Source organism: Thermobia domestica, chromosome 14, assembly GCF_964235325.1.
Source record: "Thermobia domestica chromosome 14, izTheDome1.hap1.1, whole genome shotgun sequence".
Classification (NCBI taxonomy): Eukaryota; Metazoa; Arthropoda; class Insecta; order Zygentoma; family Lepismatidae; genus Thermobia; species Thermobia domestica.
Genome location: NC_137467.1, coordinates 143,065,727 through 143,091,610, shown reverse-complemented (window position 1 = coordinate 143,091,610; position 25,884 = coordinate 143,065,727). Strand labels below are relative to the sequence as shown.

Below are 25,884 nucleotides of genomic sequence, written 5' to 3'. Positions count from 1 at the left end.
GGAACTACGTAATTTATACAATTTACCAAACATTGCTAGGGTCATCAAGTCTCAGGTGGGCAGGTCATGTAGCCAGGATGGAAGAAAATAGGAACACTTTAACATTCTTAACTGGAAGACCAATCGGAAAACGACCATTAGGAAGATCTAGGCGCAGATGGGATTACAATATTAAGATGAATCTCGCAGAAATAGGAATACAAAATAGAAACTGGATCCAGTTGGCTAAGGATAGAAGTCAGTGGAGAGTTTCCGTGAACGCGGCATTGAACCTCCGGATTCCATAGGCCATAGAGTTAATTAGTTAATTTTGGGCGAAATTTATGTACTTTACATGTACTTCGTGCCGCTGGCTAGTTTCAATTTTTTTAAAATATACTCCTGCCAAATATCAGGAACATTCGTGAAAATAAAAGTGTCATGTTGATAAACGTTGCTGTACGTTTTTTCCTTAATGCTTAAGAAATATTGTTTCGGATTGAAATAGCTTAACGATTGAGGATTAATTCGAAATTAAACCAAAATACTTTCACTTAAATGGCATAATTGTCATTTAATATTAATTCCTAATTTTTTTCTCCAGTTTGCGACTTGTATTATACGAGGAGAAAGATTTGATTTAAATCAAAAAAATCGATTTAAATCAAAAAAATCAACAAAAATGATTTTTATTAAAAAAATCATGATTTTTTTCCACCCTGGCCTATGATCATACTAACTCCCAATTGCTTGGAAGGCACGTGCGTCACTTCATTTCCTTTTTGTGAGCATATTGCTAATGGGGTGTCAAAAATGGCAAGAATTTTTTTGATTACCTTGTACTTTATACGTATGTATGTATGGCTGCTACATAAATGAACTACTTATACAGTACTAACTTGGTTCTGAAATAATGTATTTCATCTTTAAATTTTGTAAATACTAAGGTCTCTAATTCCTGACTCACATAAAACACACCTCCAAGAAGAAAGATGTAAAACACTCTACAATGGTTTTCTTACGGAGAAAGACGTTGATTTTTGATGCGTTATTTCTTCACAATTATCTACCTTATAAGTATGACGCCTACCTAAAGCAACTTCTTATGCAGTACTTTTTCGTTGTGATATTACTTATTTACAAACACAGGGAAGATGACTGACTTTTTCTCCAGCAACACATTAGATAAGTTAACAAGAATTATAATCTTTTTCAGAGGCTAGGGGCACAGAATTGTGCTTTGGTCCAGGTCTTAGAAAAGTGTAAATCTGGTCCTGACAATTACACACTACACAAGGAGAAAAATCGGCTTTTCATCAGGTTAAACTGACGAACGTAATTTTGGCAGATACAGCCATGTAAATAAATATTACTAAACGCGCGAAGAATATTGAAGGTGGATTGTACCACTGATTTAAATAATTTGCATATTGTTTTCCTGTAAAGCATTTTTATGGCACATCTTAAGTTTTTAAGCATTTTCAGTCTGTACAATTAATTGCAGGGTACGATCAGAGGAAAGCAGCTGCTGCTTAGTGAACTTTGGCTTATTATATTATTGAAAAAATAAATGAAATGAAATCTTTTAGTTTTAGTCTCACGGTTATGGCTGCTGTGCTCAAGGTGACGGTGATGATGAGAAATGAATGAAATGACGCAATGAAGACAGTGGGAGGAAACGTGAGAATCCCGAGAAAACCCACGCACGAGGTGTTTGTCCACCACAAAGCTCACTTGGCACGAGCTGGGATCGAACTAGGAACCCCATGCACTAGGGTGAACGCTCTACCACTGAGCCACCGCGGCCTATTATCTTTTGTTCATAACCAGACTACAGTTCATTGCATTGTGTTGGAAAGTTGAGGGGGGGAATCTGAGGTGTTCCGTATTCTCATGGAGAAAATATGGCAGGTTTATTTACGCTGGAAGATGTTAATTTCATATAAGACATTTTAAAACATTTATTTATTTCATACAACATGAATTGTATCTTTGTTTTAAATTAATAGACCCCTTTTGTTATTCACATTTGGCGAACGTTAGTCAGGCTTCTGGATGATTTGATCTACATTTGTTCGTTTGTCTGCCGAGCTCCTTCGTGGCTAAGCAGTTAGTGTACATGTGGTTCGGATTCAACGTTAATCAGTAGGTTCCGTCTCATTAGCCTCGCTGCTGAAAGGGACGTTAAACACAAAATCAACTCAACTCGTTTGTCTGCCTCTGCTACACACACTACAGGATACAACTTTCGGCCTTTTAAGTTAAAATTTTCAGAGTACAAGGACAAGACACTGTAAATTTCCTGTATAGATTTTGGCGGCATACCAACGTAAAATATCAAAATGGCGGCCATTTTTTCAAACCAGCGAGTATCCACGCTACGAAGCGCAATTTTCAGTCTTTTAAGTTGAAATTTTGACGGTGGAAGCACGAGACATGCTAAATTTGCTGTATAGATTTCCTCGGCGATCGAATGTAAAATTTCAAAATGGCGGCCATTTTTTTTTCAAAACAGCAGTGAGTAGAAAATTGTTGAAAGTTGTGACAATGACAATCTTGAAATATAAATCACATTTTAACACTTTTACCCCAAAACATTGAAATATTTCGAAAAAACCCGATTAAACCCGAAAAACCCAATTAAACCGGAAAAAACCCATATGGGCCCAGGTGGGTTGGGCTTTTTCAAAAAAGCCCGGGTTTTTTCAAACCCTGATACAGTAGGACCATATTCCAGGGCCCAATCAAACATAAATAGAAATTAAAGAAATCCAAAATCCCCGGGTGTAGACGAAATTCCCGCTGACTTAATTTTAGCTGGAGGAAGAAAATTGTGGAACAAGATACATGAACTCATTTTTGTCTAAACAAGGAGGAAATGCCACAAGAGTAGAGAAAATCATTATCCAATTCACAACACAGGCGATTGTAATAATTATCGAGGCATCTATCTTTTGTCGACATCTTATAAAATCCTCTTAAACATTCTGTTATCAAGATTGACCTCATACGCAAATGAAATTATTGTGGGTTATCAGTGCGGATGAACGCGAAATCGAAATCGATCAACTATTGATGGAGAATACAGGAGCTTAGTATATCAATTATTGATTTCAGAAAGGCCTGCGATACGGTTAGGAGTGAAACATTGTACAACATTCTTACTGAATTTGTTATACCGAAAACATTTAAATGGATCCCAAAGTAAACATCGAGGAGCAAAATACACGTGCATGAGCTTTCACGTCAAGAATGGACTGATACAAGTATATCCGTTGTCGCCATTATTCAGTTTGGTTCTAATATAGGTACGCTGTATGAAGACTCAAAGATAGCAACCGGCCTTAGAGCTGAATGGTACTCAACAGGTTACATTTTTCTTTAGGATAGAAAGTGGCAAATGAAAAGTTTACTTGACAATAACGCCTATGAAAGATGAAAATATGATGTTATTCAATTCTTACGTGAAATGATGTGTTTGTTCGTCAATAAACCGAAACCGAGAGGTACCTGGTCCACAAATGACGGTAATACGACTCGGCGTTTTTTTCTTCTTCTTCTTTCTTTCAGAATGTTCAGTTAGCTGTTTTTTTGTTCTTTAGTTGCAGACGTATATGCTTCTTTAAATGTATATTCAAATTCACATTTAATATTCTTATTTGGATTACTGTGTCTGTATTATATATGTGCCTATATTTATTTTTGTTACACTGTGTTTCTAATACATGCAGTGTGATAGTAAAGAAATTGTAATATGTTCTGCGTAACATTTGTGATTTTAACGACACAGAAAAACTGTGTATATAGGTTTCAACACAACTCAGAATTCTCCAATACTACAAGAAGATATGGTCCAGTCATACTATAGAGCACTATAGACGTGTAAATAAGATGACGTATTCAATTGGGTATAAATTATATAGATTGGTTTAATGCTGGCCCATTTATTGTGCACACCAGATTTTTTTCCGGCTAGATCCTTATTTTTGTCCACTGTGCAATGGTGGAATGAATAAAGTGGGAGGAAACGGGAGAATCCCGAGAAAACCCTAGGAACACGGTGTTTGTCCACCACAAAGCCCACTTGGTGCGAGCTGGGATCGAACCAGAAACCCAGCGCACCAGGTGTGAACGCTGTACCACAGAGTCATCGTGCCCCCAGCATATTTAGAAGTTGAATATTGGTTAAGGGAGTGGTTCCCAACCTTTTTGGCTAACACAACACTCTACTAAAGGTCCGCGACATCGTGACACACTTGCGTGATTTTTGTTAATAATAATATAAATTAAAATAGTGTAAGACTAAGTTTATTTAAAGTAGTGACTTTAAGTGATACTGAGCATGACTGGTGCAGTCTGTCTCAACATTGATTTTAACAAGTTATTAAATGTTTCATGATTTTAATTACTTGAATTTCGCTACACACTCTTTGGGACTGCGCGACACATCGTTTGAGAAATACTGTGTTTAAAAATAAATTAAATGCACTAAAAATAAATCAATTTTTGAAAGTAAATTTTAGTGTTGAGTGAATGAAACTAATTTTCCTTTTCTTTCTTTTTTTTTTTCCAGCTAAATTATGAGAAAGAAAAGACGCGGAAGAGGAAATGGTAGCGAAAAAGACAGCATCCCGTCTGAAGCTGTTATCGAAGTGAAAAAGCGTAAAATCGAATCCCTTGACGATTGTCCACGAGAGAAGTTAACAAACAACATCCCTTCGACTAAAGTAAAAGAAGATTTTTTGCCAGACGACTTCGTGGATTCTATCCCAAAAGTGAACTTGTCTGATGAAAGTTCGGGCGACGACGACGACGTAAAACCACCGACAAGCAAAAGTAAATCTTTAAGAGGGAACAGGATAGGTGATGATGAGGACAGTGATTTCGTTCCTGAAGATAATGATGCCGTAAGTGATGATGATGATGATGATGATTTCGAAATTCCTGAAAAGAGTAGAAAATTTGTTGTTAAGAAAGAAGTTACTCCTAGTGACAGTTCTGCTTTAGAATTTGCCAAAATTGAAAGTAGCATATTTGCTGGTGTTACTAGGCTGAGCGACTCTGAGGAGTCAGACGTTGATGAAGATAAACAAGAAGAAAGAAAATCTCTCAATTTGAAAGCAGAGGATGCAGTTCAAGCACTTATTAAGCAAGAATCTACCACTCTTAATGGAGATATTAAAGCAGAAAAATTGGATATTCCAAAAGAGAACAGTGTTAAAGGTTCACCCAAGGAAAACACAACGACAATTACGTCGTCTAGAAGAGGTCGGAAACGTGCAGCTAAAGAAGAAAAGCAGACGAAACCTGAATCAAAGAGGACTAGCCGTAGAGACAAGAAAGAATCAGTTACGACGAAAAAGGAGAGGTTTCAAGATACCAGTAAGATGAATGTGTCGCAGTTGCTAGCATTGGGAGAAAGTATGAATAGTGAAGATGATGAAACTGCTGAAGGAAAAGACACTTCGATGTTACCTGAAGATTCTGACAACGAAACCGATTGGGAAGAAGTCGACGAGGAAGGCGAGCATGTGGCGAAGAAGGAAGCATTTCCTAAAGAAGGAATACAAATCACTCTCGATTTGCCAGATCTTTATAAGAAACGAAAGAAAAAGGGATACGATTGGGAGGCTCACGTTAAAAGAAGACTAAATCGTGTCAAACGTGATATTCAAGTTCTAATGCACAAAGTCCATTTGCTATGTTGGATTGCTTATGGCAGATACGTCAACTCCATTTTAAACTCAGAAATATTAATGGGACTTGCTCTTTCATTGATACCTGGTGAACATTGTTATCCCCCAGCTCAGATGAATTATCATTATTTAGAACAGATTGTGAAATGGTTCTCAAATACTATATCTGTAAATGAGAACAGAATTACAAAAAATAAACCAGTGCTTCCGTTACAAAGTGTTCTTGAAGATCACTTTACCTCAAAATGCGCATCATCGAATAATAATCGTGTTTTTATGTTCGTTGTTTTGTTACGTGCATTAGGCATAAAGACAAGATTAATAATATCGTTCCAGCCTGTTTCTTTGAAACCGTCTAGTGAGGAACTGTGTTCTTTAAAACCCGGACGGAATTCCGCGAGCACTAGCAAAAAGAAATCAGACACGAAGTCAAAATCCAGTACAGAAATTATGGAAGCCCATAGTAGTGGTACAAGTGTTAAAAAAGGTGAATCCGACTCTAAAGTTGCTTCAGTAACATCGAAACAAAGTGTTGAAGGTGAAACTAAGAAAGAACAATCCTCGAAAATCAAAGGTAAAGTGTCTGGCAAGTCTTTAGACAAAGATACGAAGTCTGGGAGTGAAACTAACAAGGGACAATCATCGAAAATGAAAGCCGGGAGTAAAAATGCCTCTGGGAAAATAGATAAAATTTCGAAGTCCGTAAGCGACAATTTGAAAATAGATAAGAAACAGTTGACTAATAGTGGATTATCTACCGTGAAAAAATCTGCCAAAGATAAATCAGAAATCGGAAGAAAAGGTGTTGCAGCTGCAGCCGAGAAACAAGTTGAAACAGGTAGGCAGTCTAAATTAGAAAAACAAGTTAAACTAGGTAGGCAGTCTAAGTTGGAGAAACTTACTTCTGGAGGAAAAACTGCTACTAAACTTGGCAGCGATGCCAAGGAATCTAAGGTAAATGAAAACAGCAGAAAGTCTACTCGAAGACTGTCCAGTAAAAGCTACAAGGAAGCAACAGATTCTTCTGATTCTGAAGAGGAAAATCTGGTTAACAAAGGAAGACCAGGTGAAACAAGGCAATCTCCGAAAACGAATAACAAAGGAAATAGGAATAACAAAGGAACAGTTAACGATACAAAAGCAAAATCAACGAAACAAAACACGACAAATCCTGGTAAAGCGACAAGAACAAAACTGGCCAATCAAGATGATGATAGTGATTTCGAACCGGAACAATTGAGTGCCAGAAAAGTGAAAAATAGTTCCGGGAAAAGCAACAAAAAGTCTTCCCAAGATGCTGAAGATAGTGATTTTGAACCGGAAGTGTTATCGATACGAAAGAGTAAAAGTACTGTGTCTCCCAAAGATCGGAAAGTTTTATCTTCATCAGATGAAGAGTCGACAGGGAAAAATAAAAAGAAGAAAGGTAAAATAGGACAAGACATGTGGGCGGAGGTGTTTTCAGAAAAGGACGAGAAATGGACGCCCGTTGACGTGGTGGAAGGGAAAATAAATTGCGCATCTTCTTTACATGTAAGTATTAGTATTTCTAGATTGAGCTAGTGCAAGTAATATCATAAACACATGTCATTTCTTTATTTTAAAGGAATTTGTAGGATTATTATTTGTTTGAATGCATAATATTTATTTTTTATACAATATTTCGCTTGTTTACTTAGTTAAGGATTTGGTTTGGCGCTTATTTATATAGTTAGTAATATATATATAATATACAAAGTAAACAAGCGCCCCCAGATGCACTTAAATTTCACCAAACTATTTCAGTAGTATCGGTTTACTTTTGTCAGTTCTTCTGAAAATTTCATATGAAAGTTTTTCATACTTTTCAGAATTTCATTTTGCACTTGTTTTTCGTATGTACAGCTAACAAATGAAGTTCAGACTCTCGTTAATGGAAATCCCTTGTACTCGAACAGCTCCTTTTTATATAGAATTTACCACTCAAAGTATCTTATACAATTCTACAAAACTAGTTAAACATTACATTTGTAGGGGAAAAAAAAGTATTTGCAATAGTAGATCGTCCAAAAGAAGAGTTGTTCGCGTGCAAGGTATGTACATTAATAAGATTTTAAAATTCGTTATTTTTATTTTACTTGACATACGAGAAAAAAAGTACAAAATAAAATACTGCGAAGTGTAAGTAGCTTCCATATGTGATTTGCAGAGTTATTTACAAAAGCAACATAGATTGCTGTAATAGTTTAATGCAGTTAAAGTGCATCGAGATGCAATAAGTTGCATTCGTGATATGTTTTTTAATAACTATTTCGTTTAGTTCGATAAAAGCTCTTTAACAAATTGTGTTTCATCAATCGGCCCAAAAAATTTCTTCTGTACTGTGATTTTAGTTACCTTGCTGTAATTTTCCACTGATCCTACTCAGATGCCGGTTAGAATCCAAAAATTTTCACCACATTTCGTGAGAAAAACTGCTATCTTTAAGATATGATGTGTGATCTTGATTTAATGGATTTTTTAAGAATTATTATTTGTTTATACTGAAGATATTTCCATTACTAAAATTTAAGAAAAGAGGTAAAATTTTTATACAAGAATACGTTAACTGAAAACCCACAATCTCCATTAGTATAATACCACTACCTTTAGATTCTGGTCCTAACGCGTCATTGTTACCATACCATAATTCCGTGTACTGTAGAAGAAAAATGTAATTTCCGTTGTTGTACAATTCTTTTTAACTTTTTAGAAAGGAGGTTGGCAAACTGTACAACCAAGAATGTAGTTGTTTCAGAGCCTTAATATTGTTACCTCAAATTGTGTATGAGAAGCTTATAATTATTTGTATTTCGTTTCTTTCTACATATATATAAAGAATTCCTCATAATTAGAACATATTGTTACGAAGGACTGATAGTACAATACGAATACTGTCTAAAAACTATTAAAAATGCATTTGTCGACAAATAATCATCGACCTATAACAGTAAGGAGAAAATGTAAATATATTAAAAATAAGTTAGATTCGTCATTGCATCAAATATTTAACGTACTTCAATAAGTAGAACACATGATTATTCATTTAAGATTCTATCTTCTCTTCAGAACCTAATCCATACACCCGAAGAAGACATGCGTTCGGCGTTTAAAATTATTGGTGATTAAAAAGTATAATTTTCAGTAGGGTACTGCAGAAATTACAGGGCTCATAGCGAGTCACTTTTTTTTTTTTTTTTAACCAGAAGTTACTTTTTTTCAAGTTGGTCACTAAAAGTTAGTTCTTTGGGAAGTAAAAAGAATTTTTCGTGTGATATATGTTTTGGATTGGCAGTTTTCTAAGAAAAATATAAAAATAAATGGAAAAAGGCAGAAACTTGTTACTCATTACTCTTCTGAAAGCTTCAGTACTTGCTGCCACATGTGACACAGTCAGCTTTATTCTCTCTTCAGCTTTTATTCTTTCTAAAGCACAGTGGATGGTTGGTGGATGCTTAAGCTCTCAAGGCGGCATTGAGAACCCTTCAACCCTTCTGTGTATATTCTTTCTTCTATCATAATAGTCGTTTAGGTTTCTCTTGTAATAGTTAACGCTCCGTTCAATGTTGTGTGTGTGTGTTTGTGTAGTTCATCATGTTCGTCTTGTGTTATGCTTCTTGCGTGTTCTTCTTAAGAGTAGGTGATGAATTTGAATATTTCATGGCTTTGAGAACTCTCAATGCTAAGTTAAATATAATGTCTGGGATGAAGAAATTCGGAAGTAGGCCAGAACTGGTTCTACTTACTCAGAAGCTTCTTACATCTGCTGAGTCTGCTTACCGTAACTACAAAGCATACTTAGAAAACCTAAGAAAGGAGGAAGCTCGAAAAGAAGAAGTAAAGAAGAAAAAAGAAACAACAAACAAAGAGAGAGGTGATGGAGAAATTGAAAAAGGAAAAATGGTCATGATGAGATTTTGGCCACTTTTTCGTGTACTTTTGGTTACTTTTCAACTATTTAAGTCAAGAATTCCTTCCGTCCCTCGGATCCTCATTTCTTCTTGCAATATGATCATCTCTGTGCCATGTTAATGCCTTCATTTTGAGAATCATTTGTTGTGTAGTCAAGACAGTGAACGTTTGATTTTGTCAGTGTCCATATGTCGATATATGTGTCGAAAAAGGCAGAATTCATTCATTGAAAATTTGACGTTTAAAATTCATTAGCATGTTACTTTTTGGTAAAACTGTTCCTTCCGAATGCACTTCAGTCCAGTTGTCTTTTATTTCTTCTTTATTTTTGCAATCTGTAAATATCTTCTGTAACAGATAGGCGTGTTTATATATTTCTTCTAAATCTGCATTTTCAACTTCAGTCCTTGACTTCCTTACGAACGTCTTGTAACGCTTGGGTTTCGGTATTGGAAGCCAAGTTTTGTAATGATAATGTTATTGTCTCGGGCGCTAAGTTTTGCAACAATTGAAAATAACTAATAATTAAAGGAAAATTTCTGCTCGGGCTGCCAAATAGAATTAGTACGTGATATTACGAATAAGCAGATCTTACGTATTCGGGCGACGAAGAATATGAAACGTATTGTTTTCGGAATTCGATTCCTTATCTCTAATTTGCATATTTAATCTGCACTAGAATGAATAATTAAGGCACTCACGGATGAGCCTAATATGCATCAGAAAAATGAATACCTGACCTTGTACTTGAAAAGTGAATGGTATTGATGAGCGATAACTCATCTGCCTATTACACAAATGAAATAAAAAAATGAATGAGAGTTTGGAGAATTGAAGTTGACTCCACGGGGCTTGAACTTCAGTTCTCCAAGGTAAAAATACAGTTTTGCTAAGATGGTTTGGAATAAAAAAAAAATTGATATATATATATAACAAAAGATGACCTAATGTCTAATCGATCCTGTTTTCCCCATAACGGTGTCTCCAAGGCGCTAGGAAAACAGGTGCGTAGTTAATAATTAAGTGATTTAAACATGCGGAGCAAATATCTCACAAGCTGCAAAGCTGAAAGAAAGATTTTTCGCTAATGGCTTGTTCAGTTGGCTACACTGACTATCACCTTGTCACCGAAGTGTGTAGAGATAGCAAAAATAGTTTAAAAGCAACAAACAAGGAAAGTTTAATTTAAAGTTTAAAAAATGAGTTAATTTAGATAAAAAATTTCTGATGGTCAATGTAACCGTGCTTCAACTTTTTCTGTTCAGGGTAATTTGAAATAACTTCTAGGTATGCTAATATCAGTTAAAGAAATAGGCATATCTTTGAAATGATAACCACATAAATGCTTTGGTTCTAACGTCAAATAGACTTTTAATAAGTTTAACGAGAAAGAAGGTTATATTTACAAAAATCAACAAGAAAGTTAATTTGGATTTACAAAAAAATGAATTAATTGACTTTACTGAAAATGAATCAGACTTTTGACTGTTTTGACCAAATAATATGATTTCTGTTAACACATTCTTCACTGTACAACGTAATATTCAAATTATTTTATCTTGACTGTAAAATTTAGCAACAATTTATTTCTACTCAACTAAACTGACGATATTCGATTCTTTATAATTACCATGACGTAGTTATACAAACAAAAATTTCTATTAAACTGAATATTAATTAGCAAAATGATTTATTGTTTTCCTCCCAGACATAACCGACTATTAAGTAATTCGCCCACAGTTACTACCTCTTTTTATTAATAAAAGAAATGGAAATAAGTTTAAGAATCGGATTGCGGAATGAAAGAATTAATGGTTTAGGTTGCTTGCAAGACTTACTGGAGAAATAGTTTAGAAGCGATAGTATGCTTTTGAGAAAATTTAGTGCACTGTTTCTAATGAACTCTAGTGAATTCTCAATTTTAAAAGATTTGCATAAACAAGACAACTTTGTACCCATACTATATCAGTTGGAAAATAATACAATTCACAATAAAAATCGTTACACAATACTAACTACACAAATATTTCATATTCAAGTACACTACACAGAAATATATATATATATATATATATATATATATATATATATATATATATATATATATATATATAGTACTACCATTATTATAGTTTGGCCAATTGATCAAAATAATTACATTGTCGACACTTTTTGATTTTCTCACTGATTCCTTATTTTGCGAATACACGTTTCTCCATAGCTATGGACCCTATCTGCGTTCGTTGCTCAGATAGGTACCTCCGAAGGGATTTACTCGAGTATCTTAAGTTTGTTTACCTTATTTATGAGAGACTAACGATATTACGGGATAAGAATGTTTACACTTATTTGTCTAAAAACTTACTCAACATAGCACGTCTTTGGAAGCTTTATATTGATTGTTTCTTTTAAAAGTGAGTATAATAAAAATTGACAAGTTACAATAAAAATGGTATTAAGCCTGTTTACCGTTCTGACACATATTTCCCTAACACAACCTACACAAATGTTAAAATTTGAACAACTAGACTTTGACGCTAAATCATAGTTTACTCAACACAGAAATTACATTACATTCACACATCTTAAACGCGATTTATGTTTAAAAGAGAAATAATCCATACTTGATATAAATAAATACTGGATTGCATATAAATGATTATAATGACGGCTTCAAGGATCTAAATATTGACACATGACGATTACAAATAAATGCATGATTGAAGATCAAATCAAAGTATACAAATTTCACTAGTAAAATAATCAAAACTTTATGGTATTTATTCAAGAATGAAATTAATAGTTCCTATATCCGTGAACTAATTTTGGAAATGCAACCAAGGCATTAGGCTATTTGTTTACTTCTTTTACAAAGAAAAAAAAAAAGCTCTAAATGTTTACGGACAGTTCCGTATGAATAAACAATGTCCCGAAGTTTCTAGAAAAAGGTGAGTATGGAGATCACGAATCACGGAAATATTGGCCATAGTCCTTCTTCAATAACGAAAATAACAGAATACTTTGTCCTACCTTAATAAGTCCTTCCGCTTATATTTCCACACTTCAGAAGAAAACTGCACTGTACTTAACTGACCGTCACAATGCTTCCTAATGTCCCTTCTCAGACCCCGCTGTCCTCTGGATTCAACTCCCGGAGAAGAGGTCCACGTTTGTCTGAAGCGTCTGGGTCTTCGTGTGGCAAGGCATCTGTTCCAAGTATCGGGGATCGAACCCGTGTCTCCGTCCTTCATCTCCATGTTGTTGAAATGCAACGATGCGTCACTTATCACATCCATCTGCACTTAAATTTCACTCGCACAGTTTATATATATCCGCCATCCATCGCACTACTTTTCCTCTCTGAATACAGGAAGTCCACGTATATAGATCAATCACAGACTCAGTTCAAAATCACAAATTACGTAGCGTCACCGTAAGATGATAAAAATAATATCTGTGGCTAATGTTTTAAATATTTACATAAGTAATTTTGTAATGACTATGTTGCTGTGGATAACGCGTGGTTTGAGTAGCTGGCCGCTAAGGGGTCTTTAGCTAGCCATTCTTATTAAATTAATCACTTAAGTATATATATATGTGTGTATATATGAGTTGACGTATGCTTATGAGTCGCGTATTGGTGATGTTTTTACGATGAAGATTCGATTTAGAGTAACCTCTCTTCCGTGTAGGCGTTCTCCCAGCTTTCTTTCTTTATTTCTTTTTTTTAAAAAAAATAGACGCTTCATTCTTTTCTTTGTGAATTTTGAATTTCGGATTCTGATTCGCCGCTTCAAGTTCGTGACACCATTTCCCCAAAAATCGGTTGATGGCTTGGCTTTGGTTCCTAGCGTCTCTTTTGGGCTAGTACGTGATGTTAAAGAGTTTCATAAGCACTTGCGAAGATTGTAGATAAAAAATTTTGGTTCCTGTGTGTCTGTGACGTGATATTTGCGATATGGAGGTACTTAGGTAGTGCGACAGTATGGCTGGAGTAACAATACCATCGACTGGCGAGGTAGAACGGTGGGTGGTCTATTAGTGCGGTTACCGTCTTATGTTTTTTTTTTTCTTTCTGAAAAGCAGAGAAACTTCTTTACCTGGGACAAATGAAAGAGGTTCGCTTGGCTGCTAAATGAAACAAAATAAAATTTTCCTTGACTTTCAATGTAAATTGAATTTACATATAAATATGTTTTAATTTGAATATAAGAACAACTAATTGAGTGTGTGAGCGTAATTGTCACAGTCTTAAACAGTACTTTCTTTCTCCTTTTCCATATTTCTTTTCAACTCGGCTGCCTTGCTTTGGAAATTAAGGTTCGTGTAAACGGACAAGTTTTGCCGATAGATGTCATTACAGTTTTCGTATCTCTGGCATGTATTTTTTACCTTTCACGAAAATTTACAATTTTTCTTACACAAATTTCAATCTAGAGATTTTACATTTTTAGAGCAGGAACTTCATAACCTATCGAAGGCAAAAATCTGTGCCGATTTTTTTTTATTTAAAATTTGCTCATTGTTGAAACAGTTCCATTGTTAAAGGTTTGGATATCCATTTCAACAATGAAGAAAATTCTAAATAAAAAATCGGCACGGATTCTTGCCTTCGATAGGTTATAAAGTTCCTTCTCTAAAAATTTGAAGTCTGTAATTTGAAATTTGTAAGAGAAATCGTGAATTTTCGTGAAAGGTAAATAATACATGAGATACCAACACTATAGTGACATCTATCTGCAAAACATGTCCCTTTAAACCAACCTTAAACTCTTCTATCGTGTCTTGCAGTTTTTTTTTTCTTTCTTTCTTCGAAGATATCGATGTCAGTGAAGAAATACGAGTTAAATGTTCCGCATTTATTAAGAGGTCGAAATACGTACCGAAGTACGTTTGTAAATTTTTACGCTTCTTCGTCAGCTTGCAGTAGTCTGTCTAGTATAACTCCATTTTCTAATGCCTTCTCTTGATTTATGCTCTGAATAGTGTGTACACCCTCTTCTTGGAGCATGGAAGACATTTCTGTTTCTTCCTCTTCGCTTTTTGTCATATCCGTTTCATCACTTGAATATAACTTACTGCAGAATTGTTTAATCTTTTTCATTATTTCTTCGCGGTTTTTTTCTTTCTTTCTTTCTTCAGAGCTACGTTCTGCTTCCATCCACTGCTTACGCTCTGTTTTGCCTTCTTATGACACATGTTGTCTTTAGTTGTTTTTCTTACAAAGGTTTTCTATTAAGTTTCGATATGCAGAATTCGGCACATGGGAACGAGACTTTATATATATATATATTGGAGTTAGTTTTGGAAGGAAGTTTTTCGTAATGGTGAATTTTGCGTGTGATCTTGGTGGGACTCGGTCAGTCGCCAGTGTGGTGCGTGACACGACTAAGTATAGAATGGTATGAAGTACCTAGTCACCATTTCAACAACGGTATAAAAAGTGAGTATCAAATTCTGTGCAGGTTAGGGAAAACTCGAACGGAAATATTTGAGATGATGTCTTTCTTGTTGGTGTGTTTTTGAGTGACATAAAAGGAGTGCCTAAGTCCAAGCAAGTTTGTCAAATAATCAAAACGACTGAGAAAGTTCGGGATATCATTTTGAATGATTGAATTGTAAGTCTTAGGATAATATCAGACCTCGTACGGGTGAATGAGACTGTTCGCCAAACAATAATGGGAGGCTTAAAGAACCGGAAGCTATATGCATATTTCGTGCCCCATTCCTTATCGAGGAGCAGAAACTGAAAAGAGGCGTCATGCCAAGAACTGATGCCTGCTGCTGAAAGGGAGCCAAATTTCCTCCAAAAGATAATTACAGAGGACGAAACAATAGTTTCCAGTGCGATTCGAAAACCAAGCTGAGTGGAACTGTCTTGATTTACCTCAACCTCATAAAATCCATCAATCAAAATAAAAGATCAAGACACTCATAATTGTCAGCCGACAAACTTGTCACTTGGGCCTTTTATGTACATGTTATAAATATCTGCTGCGAAGAATCACACTATGACATCTGGCGTCCACTGGAAGTTGCGTGACAATGCTCCCAGCGTACAACACAATGTAATTATTCGTGAGTTTTTGGTCCAAGCTTAGCTTCTGAAATTTCCCTACCCTCTTGTGAGTGCGTCAAAACGGCTCTTCAATTCCACTTTATGATTGAAGAACCTTCATTTCTGTGTCTGTAGGTACTCCTATAAACTTTCTTCCCATTTGATTTCCAGATGCATTTTACCGCTTACTATTTCATGTTTACCTCTTGTCTTGAACCTCTTTGGAATATTGGAATATTCACCCACAATCTTCTATTTGGCATACTGTAATCAATTTCGCTTGTTCTTTAACTTGAGAACTGGGTGTCGCAATGTTCATTTCCTGTGGAACCGTTTTCTTGAAGAAGAAATTCATGACGCGTGTTTCTCTGCTTAAATGAATTATACTAAAATGTTTCCAGATTTGCTATATCCAAAATTTCTTATTGAATTTTTGTGTGATGTTTTTCATATTTGACGTTAAAGTATCCCATAATAACATTTATTCTGTTATTAAACTCTCTAATTTCTTCGTAGAATTCTTTCACTTCCTCTTCTGAGTACTTGGTTTGGGAGCATACGTTTGAATCACTTGTAATTTGTATTTATAGGAGTCGTGCTACTTGATTAAAAGTACTATCTATCTTCCAAAATGTTGCTCTTCAGTTTTTTGTTGATAGAAATTGTGATCCCGCCCATTTTACCACACACTAATACTCTGTAATAGAAAATAAATTCATTCTCCAATTCGATTAGTTTTTCTCCTTTTCATGTTGCTTCGCCTAATCCAAGGCTGACTCACTAGCTCTTTTTAACTCCTAGAATCTTGCTTTTTGTGAGAGAGATAAAAGTGGCAAGCGTTGAATGGTGACCTAGCCCGTAACTGCGTGTGTTCTTACCACTTGCTGAACCAGCGTGTGATACTGCACACCTTACCTTGCCCAGTCACAGTTCGGATTCCGGAGATTGAGGGCTTTGGCTTATTGTGTCCGGGCATGATTCGTGAAAAAAGTTTTGGGCTAGTACGGTACTTGGCCAAAAATCATCGTCCTGGTCAAGCATGTTTGTAATAGCCTCTCTGCCCGCACTCCTGTCACGTGAAACCCATAAATTTCATCGTGACAAGGAAGTTTTGAGTCTGCACCATAGGGAGGTGTTAGATGTTTGACCCGGCCAGTTTTAGACATCGTCTAATTCTCAGCATGTGGGTCTCGTTCCGCTTAGTTATCAGACCCATTTGCATATTAAATATTATATAATGGTTATGTTATAGCAAAAGTTGATTAGTTGTAATTTCATAGTATGATAATTCAAACATTTTATGATTTAATAACAATGGTAAAAACTAAATTAAGAGAAGCAAATACAATTTACTTAACTAATATTTCCTAACCAATTCCTTGTAAGTGCCTTTGGTAGTAAACAAAATTACAGAAATTATCATCAACAAAATATTAATAAAACACAAATGGATTAAATCACTTAATGAATTCATAGCATGCATATATATATATATATATATATTTGGTCTAGGAATTAATTCGTGCGGTTGGTACGCACACATTGAAGCTGTAGTGCAAACACAAAATACATAAATACCTTAAGAAAAATATAGTCCATCGCTAGCCACCACTTTCGCCCATCTGTCAGGCAATGTACGGATTCCGTGGCGAAAGAAGTCCTCATCCTTGGAAGCGATCCAGTCAGAGACCCATGTTTCGATATCTTCTGAAGAAGTAAACCGCTGTCCAATCAAATCGTTGTTCATGCAATCGAACAAGTAGTAGTCCGAAGGAGCAACGTCTGGTGAATATGGCGGGTGGGGTAAAACTTCCCATCCGACATTTTCTAAATAGGTTTTGACCGGTTTTGCGACATGTGGGCGAGCGTTATCATGTTGAACAATAAGTTTATCATGTCTGTTCTCCCATTCTGGTCGTGTTCTGGCCAGAGCTTGCTTCAAACGCATTAATTGTCGTCGATAACGTTCTCCATTCATAGTTTCACCCGGTTGCAGCAGCTCATAGTACACCACACCTTTCATATCCCACCATATGCACAGCATAACCTTTGCACAGTGAATATCTCGTTTTGGTTGTGATGGACCTGGTTCACCTGGTTTCACCCAGGCCTTTTTTCGTTTAGGGTTCTCGTAATGGATCCACTTCTCATCACCCGTAATAATTCGATGCAGAAACCCCTTTCTGCTCTGTCGTTGAAGCAGCAATTCGCAAATGGTTTTTCGTCTTTCAACGTCTCTGTCTTTCAATTCATGTGGAACCCAATGTGACATCTTTTGAATCATTCCCATGGCTTTCAAGCGTTTGGAGACTGTTGTTTGATCAACGCCTAATGCTGCTGCAAGTTGTTCCTGCGTTTGACACGAATCCTGCTCGAGCAATGCTGTCAATTCTTCGTCTTGAAATTTTTTGGGCTGTCCAGCTCGCTCTTGGTCTGCCAAGCCGAAATCACCACTTCTAAACCGTGCAAACCACTTCTGACACGTTCGCTCAGCTAGAGCATGGTCACCATACACTTCCACCAAAATACGATGACTTTCAGTCGCACTTTTCTGCATGTTAAAGTAATGCAGCAGGACACCCCGCAAAAACACTTTATCAGGCACAAATTGCGCCATGTTCACTTAACTACAAACTGGTGTTGTTGACGCTTTAATCCACTGCCCTATACTACGAACGATACGCGATGACAGGGGTTTGCAACACATGTGTGGATACACGGAACTGTGGGACGCTCCGTTCGTTGCGCCATCTCTTGTCCACCCGCACGAATTAATTCCTAGACCAAATATATATATAATACTAATAAAGCTTGTATTCACCTAAGTATCTGACCGATAGACAACTGTAATCTTACTCCTAGACATATCAACGACGATTTGTCCCTTCATTAATACAAATCCTTAAAAGCTGAAAGATGCTTGAAGACTTACGGTATCGATAACTTTCTTGCACTGTATAGTAAAATAAGTATGTTCGTACTTGGTAATAGATGCTATGGGATACGTATTTTTAATTAAAAAATTATCATTTGTCTTATGTCCAGTGATTGTTTTTCTGATGTCATTTCGGTGCTGTGTGGAGCCTTCGTAAGTAACTTTTCTCCTGCTGCTTATTTTCTTATTCTCCTTTCTTTCTTTACATATTCATCCTTAAATAGGACTTGGAATATTAGAACACACACCGACCTGGAAGTCCTGGAAAGCCTGAAAAAGTCAGGGAATCCAGCTTGTAAAAAGTCCTGGGCTACTTTCCCACCAAATTTGGTTCAGAATCGACCAGTATTTGCCAAGAAAAAAGGTAGCACACACACACATACACACACGTATATATATATATATATATATATATATATATATATATATATATATTAGTTAGTTTTCGATTTCCGAGTTTTTCTTAATCTCACTCTTTAAAATGTGATTTTCCCATAAGTAGAAGCTTTGCTTTGTTATAATTAAATATAAACTAATTATTTGCTGAGCAAAACTATATATTTTCGTTAAAATTCAACAAGTGTTATAGTGTCTGATGAAGCCAAAGAGTTAGTTGGCGAAACTGTAACACGTGTTGAATTTTAACGAAAATATATAGTTTTGCTCAGCAAATAATTAGTTTATATTTATCTTTAACATGGTTCCTATCAGATCACAGTAACTCACGAGAAAAATTAGCTCAATTGAATAATATCAAATTCGAAAGCGACCTCACGTTTTGAATGCATTTACAATATGCAATTTGAGGCAAATGTATCTTGTAAGTTTGGAAAGACAATTGTACGTTAATAATCAGATATTACGAAACCAATAACTATTAAATGATTAATTTGGAAATAATGCAGATTATTATTATTGTGCATAACAATCCCAAAACGATATGTTACATGACCCCATTCCTATTACAAATGTTGGGCGTAAATCCAAGAGAGGGAAATTCAAGATGGCTGTCATGATGATGCTATACAGTAGCAGATACGATTCTACCTCTGCTACTCGTATCCAAGATACGATGTCACTCTCTCTAGTCATAGTATATTTAAAAGGTGCCCTTATCTCATATTGTATACTGTAAATGCATTCAAAACTTGAGATCGCTTGGGATACCATCTAATATTCATTGAGTTCATTTTTCCCATGGGTTACTTTGGCTGATATGGAATCATTGTAGGGGATGAGACTCCAACAAACTCAAAAGTTGAAAAATAAGGACCACTCTAATATATATCACGTGTTTTAGAAATGACAACAGAACGCTATTCTTCAGGTCAAAATAAAGCGAAAATACTATATAATGGTATACCTTCCGGGGCTTCCTTCAGCCGCTATAGGGAATCAAAAATTTCAGTATGTGGCAACACCACATATTAACGTGGAACCATTAACATTACTCTACGAATCCATTAAGCAGTTACATCGATTTTTACGCTTATAAGTAGCGCTAGTGTTAACATCTATCGACCTTAATTGCCATCTGGAAAGAATCAATGTAATTATTTCATGGAGTAGTAAATTTACTCTATAGTTCTTTAAAGCAACGTTACCGCAAAGTGCAATGCACGTCTCCAGACGAGGACCGGAAAGGTACACAATTGTGTGTATTTTTCGCTTTATTTTGACCTGTAGAATAAAGCGTATTCTGTAGTCCGTGAGTGCCATTTTTAAAACACCTGGTGTGTGTATAGATATATATATATGATATACCTTGAATGAAATTATTAGCTTGCATTTACTTCCGAATTTACAAATTTAAGGACTTTTCGCAAGATCGTATGTTGTAATATTTCAAGGAAATCGTCTTCGAAGATGAGTTCATAAAGGAAAAAAAGTTACTTACAAAGTCCCCAGTTACTTACGAAATGATAGAAGAAATATTTATTTTTAGATACAAAGTTAGTACCTATTTTTTAAGTACATTCATAGTTCAGAAAAAGACAGTTCAGTTTTAAATTGTTCCTACAGTGCACTAAAATTACCGATAATGTAAGTTGTCAAGTAACATTAATTTCTTAAGGATTTGTAGTGATGAAGGCGCCAAAACGTCGTTGAAACGTCTACGGTCAAGATTACCATATCTATTAGTCGGATACCTAGGTGAGTAACAAGCTTTATTAGCACAAATTAATGAGTTTGAAGATTATTCGACACTTAAAACCTAAGTGTTGTATTTAGTGCCGTATTCTATTTAGTGACGTTCTAAACAATCATGGAAGTAACTGGTTTTCAGTTGTTGGATGTGTGGTCATGTCTATCTTCTAGCTTCCAATCATCTTTCTTTCTTCCAACCTGTTCTAGAAAAGAGCCACTCAACCAGTGACGTACGTGATTGCTTTCAATAGCGACCTGACACTAAAGGATGTAACGCGTCGGTATGCTCCTGATTGGTTGACAGTCACTCGCAAGATTCGTGTTGAAGCTGAGTGGTGGATGGAGACGTTAGAACCATTCCGTAGTCCAAGGACTGCACAGGATCGGAAAGAAGAGGATGAGTTGAATGATGAACTTCTGGGAAGACCTATGCCTACCACTGTGTCAGCGTAAGTGATCATGTAGTGTAGCATAGTTAATCAACTTCAGAACCATTCGCAAAATAGTGATATTTACCAAAGCTTTTGAAAGCCCCTAGTCACAAAAATCTAGATGGCCTTCCAAACCTTGAGTCCAAAATTTTGGGCCTAAATCCTTCTCAATCTCTACATAGAGGAAAATGCATTTTTTCCTGCATTTTATCACAGAAAGTAACATGAATATATAAGAGTGTATAACAGTATATAAGAGAACAAAACCACTTGGACGTTGCTACTTAATATATAATTGACACTTAGAGAACACTCATAACAAAAATTAAAAAATGAAATGAAATCTTTTAAGTTTTGCGTCCCATGGTTATGCCGGCTAGGTTCAAGGAGACGGTGATGATGAGAAAAGAATGAAGTGATGGAATGAATAAAGTGGGAAACGGGAGAACCCCGAGAAAACCGACGCACACGGTGCTTGTCCACCACGAAGCTCACTTGGCGCTTGTTGGGATCGAACCAAGGACCCCATGCACAAAATGTGAACGCTCTACCACAGAGCCATCGCAGCCCCTGACGGTCATAACAAATTACAGAAATGAAGATAATAGAGTTTCCATATTAGATTATAGGTGATCTAAATTTAAACAGAACAGTTATTCACCAAGATAGGAAAGAGGAAATAGAGAGGTTCCAAAGTAGTAGCTTCGTGGTATAGTCAGTGAGATCCCATATGTATATACATATGTTGATTTCAAAATGGTTTGAAAAAAAAAAAAAAAGTTTATTAGTAAAGGACATGGGTGTACGAAGAACACTATACACCGAATATCATGTGGCTGCCATCTTTGTTTATCAATGCAATATCCATTGACATTGAACTAGATGAGTCATTTCAAACTAGCTGCTCTATGACGTCACAGTTTTCTGCTCATGTTCTCAATAAAATAAATAGCAAGGAGAAGGCAGCAAACCTACTATTGATAGAAGACAGTGGTGACAGCAAACAAGATTTAGTCGATGGTTTTTCAAATACTACTTACAGATTCATGACTAATCAAACACTGCCAACCTTGTATTATGCCATTGTACGTACCTAATTCTCTCCTCTTCATTTCTCAACCTGTTCTCTCTTTCTTCTGGAGAGCTCCCTCATCGCTAAATGCTCAGCATACGCGCCTTTGGCGTGGGAGACATGGGTTCGATTCCCGACGGGAGCTCATATGGTTCGGATCCCACGTTAAGCTGTAGGTCCACGTCTCCATAGCCCCGCTGCTGAAAGGGACGCTAAACTGAAATCAAATCAAAAAGATCATTCTCTCTCTTCTTGCCCTGATCGTAAAAGCCCGCTCCTACGTCATACATTGCCAAGTTGGAAATGACTGAACTAGATAGAGGTTGTGAGGCGTTCACTAATTCGATTGCTACTGAAAATTTGGTGCAGTATTGGAAAATTTGGATTGTATGGAATTAATTATATTCTTACATAGATTTTCTAGTCTATCTTTATCTGGATTTAATATTGGATCCTTGGTCCTGATGTAATAGGATTCATAAATTTGTCTTTCTATAGGCGAGGAAGATTTCTGTAAAACATTCCTTACTATTATGCATTATATTATGCGAGTTTTACTTAGGTTGTTTCGGTAAATCTGAGACCACGTGATTTTTGTCCTTAGGCTTTATCAAACGCCCCAACACACCTACACTCAGGTAAACAAACGTTGACTTTTAATAGAAAATAGTAGATTGAAACACACAACTTAACCAGTGATGTAATTCAGCCGGTTCGCCCGAACCGGTTGTTTGTCTTTCCACTTCTAGATCCAGTGTTTACAGACAAAATAAATAATAATTGTCTGTTGCTGTTTCTGAGAATCTGTTAGTATATCTGTTTTCCTTTCCACTTTTAAAGACACAATTAAGACATGCTGCAGTTAGGACATGACACTGATTTTCTACGGGATCTCATCAAAAAATGTAAATTCTGTCGGTATGCAGACGTAGTTTGTTTCTCTTAACATTTGCTTACTTTCCTGTCAGGGAACGTAAATTGTGTGTTACACTGACGCAAAGTGATATGAACTGGGGCGCCTGACATTTTTGTGTTTTGCATAGTAATAATAATAATATACAAATATATAATAATAATATTAATACTAAAACTTACCATTAATAATATTAATATAATCATGGAGCCGGTTAATGATTAGAATGACATCATTGACTTGAACGTACTAACAACAATACTAATCTGTTGCTACAGAATAGGATGCAGTGGCGATAATTTTTTTCTGTGCTGTGATAAGCCTTCCGATTTCATACTTGCTTAATGATGATTAAATCAATCGAACGTCAGAGAAAATTCGGAGAATTTCAGTATCATATATAGTACATATAATGTACAAAATTCAATAGACTGTACTAATAGTTTATTATTTTGCAGGTATAAAAACCATCCATTATATGTTTTAAAAGAGCACCTCTTGAAGTTCGAGGGAATTTACCCGCCAGACGCAGTTCCCATTCACTATTTAAAAGGCAAGCCCGTTTATGCTCGAGCATGTGTGCATACGTTGCATTCGAGAGAAACATGGCTTAAACAGGCAAAAGTGGTCAGACTTGGAGAGGAACCCTATAAAATCGTTAAAGCTCGGCCTAAATATGACCGGGTAAGTAATAGTGCTATTTCTACAGTAGTTTAATGAAATTATGTGACGTTTTGATTCCAAATGATGTTTGATTTCAAAGAAAAGGTACGTAATTTGAATTTCATTCCGGATAGAAGTTGGACGAATATCATTACATAAAGTTTTATATATCACATCATAATATGAAGAATGTCTCCGAGGTTGTGGGAATTGCTGTGTCGCTGAATAGCACAAGCCTGATAACAAATACTTTCGTGTGCGAACAAATCGTTACATGTAATAAGGAATGCGTCTGGTGCATCATCCAGTAAATAAATAAAATACTCACCAATGCTGCTCCATCAAAATCAATTCTTGATCTATTAATATTCTTCGTCTTGTATCATAATTCCGATATCAAAAAACAGAGGTAGGTATCGTTGAATTCATGGAATGCAATAACACATATCTTCCTCTAACAGTTCACAATAAATATCGAAAAATATTTAAAGGTTTTGAGTACTGTTTTGTTAATGACTGAAGTTCACGCTGGAGTTATGCTGTTTGAGAACGTCGTGATATTTACGATGTTGCTGTGACTAAGGGAAACACTGGAGCAAAAATAAAGGATATGCAAATGATTAAGATTAGGTGACTTACGTCCTGTTAAAACAGCTAGGTTTTTCGAAAATAAAGTATCAAAATAACCTGTAAAACTACTTTACTTGTAGAAAGAAAAAAATATGAGGCATTCTAAAGAACTTAAATGCAGCGTTAAATCTGTGAAGATAAGCTGGACAAAGATTGTAATATTGTCTTCAATAGCTGTAAAGCACGGAGTTCACTTTCATCTAATTGTAAACTCCAGTACTGTTTCTTACATGTCATACAACACCAACAATTGTGTATAATTTGAATCTGGCAGGTCATAAGACGCAGTTTGAAGCATATTTTGTTTCCATAGTGACTTTTTTTTTCAGTGAATGTATACAAAATTTTCAGTGTTTATCCCAGATTTTATAAGTAATTTATACCTGTTAAGGATTTTTAGGAACCAGTGTCGTATTTCGATGTGTTTGTGAATATTAATTGCTGGCCATTTTGCTGTGAACTAGCTTAAACATCACTATCTGATAGAGAAAGACATGTGTTGTTGTGTTACGTGAACTCATCGACACCTACACTTTACTGACGAATAGAGTCGTGGACTCTTCAAATATTTCAAGAATAAATATGAAGATGCAGTATTGGTGAGTATTAACTTGTGATATGTTTGTACAACGATATTAGTCAGCGCCGGCCAATACGATTTAGCCTTTCTGCGAGTATAGATGCATTTTCTTACAGTTGTTTTGAAAAACAAAGGACTCGTGTAATACGCAAAGATTCAATGAAAAGAGGATGTTAAGAGCCTGCCTCTTGGCAAGATGGTTAATATATATGTCTATGGCGGGAGACCTGGATTCGTGGTTCGGATCCCACATTAAGCAGTAGGTTCTCATATAACCTCGGTGCTGAAAGGAACGTAAAACTCAAATGAAGGGTAAGGAAAAAAAAAAAAAAACAAAGAATGTCCATGTGTGTGCTTTAACGAGTGCTTTGGCCTATTTGTTGGTGACTCATGGTACTATTTAACTGCGTACAATAACGAATGGACAATAACCATTAACTTTACTAAGTGATCATTCGTGTAATTCAAACCTATTCATTTTGCACATGGTTTTCAATATTAAAAAGCCGTTTTCTCGAAAATGTAGTTCTGTGACATCCCTTCTTTTTTTTCCCCTTACCCGTCAAATACAATCTACCAACTAAGGATATTAAAACATGTAAAATCTTTTACTTACCAAAAGTACAGATTTTGGCCAAACTATAGAATTAAAAAGTATGGTTTATTAATACGTTGATCGGTTTAAAGCATATAGAAGTTGCTTGGATCTAGACTGAAATATAATTTATACGTTAACTTCTTTGCTTTAGAGACCTTTGTACAGAGAGGCATACAAGTAGTTATTCTTAAAGTTAATATAAAAAGTAGCCATTGGTGTATGGTAGTCTCGTGAAATTCTGCTTGCTCGTT

The 25,884-nt window shown here is 35.7% G+C and overlaps 1 protein-coding gene across 1 annotated transcript in view; it reads left to right on the top strand.

Annotated features, from left to right (window-relative positions):
* Xpc (DNA repair protein complementing XP-C cells homolog) overlaps positions 1–25,884 on the top strand; it is a 55,926-nt gene that overhangs the window by 4,572 nt on the left and 25,470 nt on the right. Inside the window, exons 2-4 of the mRNA XM_081738971.1 lie at positions 4,553–7,208; positions 20,954–21,195; positions 23,621–23,846. Coding sequence (XP_081595097.1) covers positions 4,560–7,208; positions 20,954–21,195; positions 23,621–23,846 — 3,117 coding nt within the window. The 5' untranslated portion in view covers positions 4,553–4,559. The remainder of the gene's footprint in view (positions 1–4,552; positions 7,209–20,953; positions 21,196–23,620; positions 23,847–25,884) is intronic.